Source organism: Marmota marmota, unplaced genomic scaffold (genome assembly GCF_001458135.2).
Source record: "Marmota marmota marmota unplaced genomic scaffold, marMar, whole genome shotgun sequence".
NCBI lineage: Eukaryota > Metazoa > Chordata > Mammalia > Rodentia > Sciuridae > Marmota > Marmota marmota.
This window is the reverse complement of record NW_026000164.1, coordinates 15,602,065-15,606,305: the sequence shown is the minus strand read 5'-3', so window position 1 is coordinate 15,606,305 and position 4,241 is coordinate 15,602,065. Positions and strand designations below refer to the sequence as shown.

Genomic DNA, 4,241 nt, shown 5'->3' with positions numbered 1-4,241 from the left:
GAAGTTTATTCTTCTCAGGGTTCTGGAGGCTGGGAAATTCAAAATCAGGAAGACATATGTAGTAAAGGACTTCTTCCTGAAGCATGACATGGCAAAATGTGTCTTATGGCAAAAGATTGTCTTGTGGTGAGGAAGCACGAGAGTACAGGAGCATGAAAGTGAGGAAGAGAGGATAGTAGGGGACAGAACTCATCTTTTCATCAGGAGCCCATTCCTATGATAACCCACTCCAGAGATAAAATTAATCCATTCATGAGGGGAGATCCCTCATGGCCCATCCACTTCTAAAAGGTCCCACCTCTTAATACTGTCATAATGACAAACTTCAACCTGAGTCTTAGAGAGGACATTCAAATCACAGCATTCTAATATTTTCAACAGTCTTCCCAAGTGACTGACATACTCGAAAATTGGCAAAAGCCTGTCCAAAGTCATTCGATGTCCCTATATTGCAAGAATGAGCTCAGGGGAGAGTGGACCCAGCAGAAACCTCCCATTCTAATTCACTCAGAACTGAACTCTGAGCACCTGTTGGGAGCTGGGTGGGTACCAGGCACTGGGGGTACAGATGTAAAGATGCAGGCTCTCTGCTCAAACAACCATGGGGTGTGGGAAGCAACTCTCCTCTGAGTGTATGTGGGGTGTGCCCTTCTCTGATAGAAGGGGCCAGGCTCAGGCAAGACGCCCTCATCTCTGCCTGTCATTAAAACAGGCATGATTCAGACGTTAGAACAATCTGTCTAATCCAGACTGATTCTGGATCAGTCCCACAATCACCTCATTTAGGGAAGGGCTCCTGGTTTGCAAGCTCAGAAGTGACACAAGCCAACGTAATGATCATCTTCCGACCCCACCAGAAGCAAGACAAGGCTTCCACTTCCACCTCCCCATAAAGTAACAGGTAACGTTTTGCTTTTCTGGGAGATCTGTGTGTTCTCTTCTTTTCCTTCTTTTTGAGGTATAGTATATCTAAGGAAAGGCTCATGAATCTAGAGTGGATCCTTATTGGGTGTGTGTGTGTGTGTGTGTGTGTACACCAGTGCAACCCTACCCAGATCAAAGGGGCCATTCTTAAGTTTGCAAAGATCTCACAGGGTAGGACATGCACCCATTCAGCTTTGAACAGACTGTGAGACACAGTATCTCAAGGTCTCACTGTTGTCCTTGACAATGGAGATGAACAAATGGCTAGTGAGTACCTGCAGTGTGCTAGAACCTTCATGGGGTAAGCTCCATCGCCTCTCACCTGGAAATCCAACCTAGGTGGCTTGTGATTTTGGGGAGCCGAGCATCAGTAGCATATTTTGTGTCACCTTAATTTATTTTTTGTCTGTTATCGATTATATTATAATACTTGGGGACTTTTACTTGAGAGATACCTCTTTCTGACAATCTGCCTTCCCTTTGTCCTTGATGTTGTATCATTATTATTGCGGGTAAAAAGAAGCATAATATTATGTTACAGCTTATAATGGCGACCTCTGGAGAAGGCAGCCAGCCCAGTGGCACAGCAACACCCAGGCCACTGGCACAGCTGCAGGAGCTCGAACCGCGGGTAGCCCGCAGACGCCTGTCCCAGGCCCGCCATAGGGCCACCCTGGCAGGGCTCTTCACCAACCTAAGGAAGACTGTTTACTCCCAGTCTGAGCTCACAGCCTCGAAGGTACGGGGACCTCAGTGTGGGGCCTGGCCCTGCCACCCTTGCTGCACAAGGCTCCGTGTGGTCGGTGATCATCGGTGGATGCCTCGGGGGGCTATACCTGCTGTGAGAGATGGGCCTTTTCTACCTGCAGCAGACCAGACTGGCATAAGTAAAGCAATTATGGGCCTGAGGAGGGGCCTAGTTTGCCAGCCGCTTCTGTGCCTGTCCACTCAACAGGCAGTGGCCTTTAGCACACGCTCAGGCACCCTGTACATCTACCCAAACACACACACCTGTGTGCACACACGACACCACACACACGTGCACACACCATAGACATACACGCATGTATGCATCATACCATTAGCTCACACATACACGTGGTCACATGCCACACATGCGTGCACACCCCCAGTTTATATACATAATCCAGGTCTTTCCCCCAGGCAACAGGGCTCTCCAGGTAAGTATTTATCTTTTCCTGTTCTTAATTGTGCTTTTGTCCTCAAACAGCTTTTTAATTGCTAACTAGCAATCAATAAATCAATTCTCTAGCAGAGCATGGAGGTCCAAGTATATTGGGGTGATGGAAGGAATGGAGTAGTCATAATGGTGGAAGCATTATAGAAGGTCAGAGTGGAGGAGTCCCCCACGAGGTGTAGTTCCCCACCCCCTTTTAGTAAAGGAGAAATCCTTTTTGTAAAGGAGTTGAGCAAGGACTTACTAGCTGGTCAGAAAGAGTCCTTGTTCCTACTCCAGGTCTGGCCCTCTCCCCATCCTCTACCTCTCTGGATTATCCTGTTGTCCTGTGTCTGTAGAATGGTATAGAGGCCTGGTGAGGGATGGAGGGAGGACTGTTCTTCCCCTCTCTGCTAAGTTGGGCTCAGGATCCAGTAGGAGGATGGTACATCTGGGCCTTTCTGTCAAGAACCTGACCAGCATAGCTATGCTTCATGTCCATTGGATGAAGAGACGCTTGCTCCTTGCTTCCAGAGGTGCATGAAAACCTAAGTTCCTGACATAGGCCCATGGGTACGTGCATATAGGTTGGCAGCAGGAACAAAGAAAAAAATAGACCTTCAGAACCTCACAGTAAGAAGTCAAGTAAATCCAGAGGAAAACCACATCCATATCCCTAAAATTTGTGCCACGTGACTTAGCATGTGAGAGCATGGCTATTAACTGGTCTCAGTGATGGCAGGCAAGTGACTTCTGGCCTTCAGTCAACATGTCCATTAAATAGGGAGGATAGTAATGGCTGCCTAATAGGCCTATAATAGGATTTAATGGGATACTCCAACACAGCATGGTTCTTAGAGCCTTAAAATGTTAGAATCATTATTCCCCAATATATTACCTTATTTATCCCCCACAGCTCTATTCCTATCATTCTCATTGTACGGGTCAGGAAACTGAGACTTCAGAAGATTAAATTACTGGCTTTAAATAATGCAGCCAGGAAAATATCTGGAACTCAGCTGTTCTCTGTATTCTTCTTTCTCTATCTTACTTGAGGGAAGGCCCAGGATTGTGCATGAATAAGGGAGTTGTTGTTCTATAAGTCTAATGGTGTAACAAGGTCTCATGAGTCCTTTAGGGCTGCCATAACAAAATATCAGAAACTGGGCAGCTTAAAACAACAGAAATTTATTGACTATGGCTCTCAATGCTGGAAGTCCAAGGTCAAGATTTCACATGGCCAAGCTCCCTCTGAAGGCTCTAGGGGAAAACCTTTTTACCTCTGCTAGCCTCTGGCATTTGCCAGCAGTGCTTGGCTTGCAGGTGCATCATTCTGGCCACATGGCCACGTTCCCCCAGTGACTTCACACCATCTTTCCTCTCTGGGTGTCTATCTCTTTGTCCACATTTTTCCTTTTTGTAAGGACATGGGTCATACTGAATTGGGGCCCATTCTAAGGACTTCATTTTAACTTGGTTACTCTATAAAGTCTCTGTTTCCAAATAAGGTCACATGCATAAGTTTCAGGAGTTAGGACTTCAACATCTTTCTTGGGGTGGGAGGACATAAATCTACCCAAAACAAAGGTCCTACAAAAATTAGCACTCCCAAAACATTCTAGAAACAGAATTTCTATGAATGGCACCTGGTTTCCCTGGATTGGTTTGATGCAGTAAGGGTGCAAGCAGGCCTGAGTTGTCCTGCTGAGCCAGCGTGGGCAACTCATCCTGGACCAGAGGAATAGAGTTGGAGTCCATTCAGGCTGCTATAGAAAAATTCCTTAGACCGAATAATTTATTATCAGAAATTTTCTGCTCACAGTTCTGGAGATTGGAATTTCCACAATCCAGACACCAACAGATTCAGTGTCTGAAGAGGGCCAGCTCTCTGGCTCACAGGTGGCACCTTGTTCATGGCACCTCACATGGCAAAAACAGCAAGTAAACTCCCTCAGGCCTCTTTTATTAGGGCACTAATCCAAATAGGGCCTCTACTGTAAAGCACCTCCCCAAGGAAGGACTGTAGGGAAAGGCGAAATACCAGGGAGTGATATTGGCCAAATTATATTAATGTATTATGCACGTGAACAAATACATTAACAGTGAATCGTACCATTATGTATAATGTATTATACATTAT

General features: G+C 46.1%; 1 protein-coding gene across 1 annotated transcript in view; it reads left to right on the top strand.

Moving 5' to 3' along the window:
• The first annotated feature begins 1,471 nt into the window (after positions 1 to 1,471).
• Positions 1,472 to 4,241, top strand: part of Stra8 (stimulated by retinoic acid 8) — a 15,112-nt gene continuing 12,342 nt past the window's right edge. Inside the window, exon 1 of the mRNA XM_015493899.2 lies at positions 1,472 to 1,663. Coding sequence (XP_015349385.1) covers positions 1,472 to 1,663 — 192 coding nt within the window. The remainder of the gene's footprint in view (positions 1,664 to 4,241) is intronic.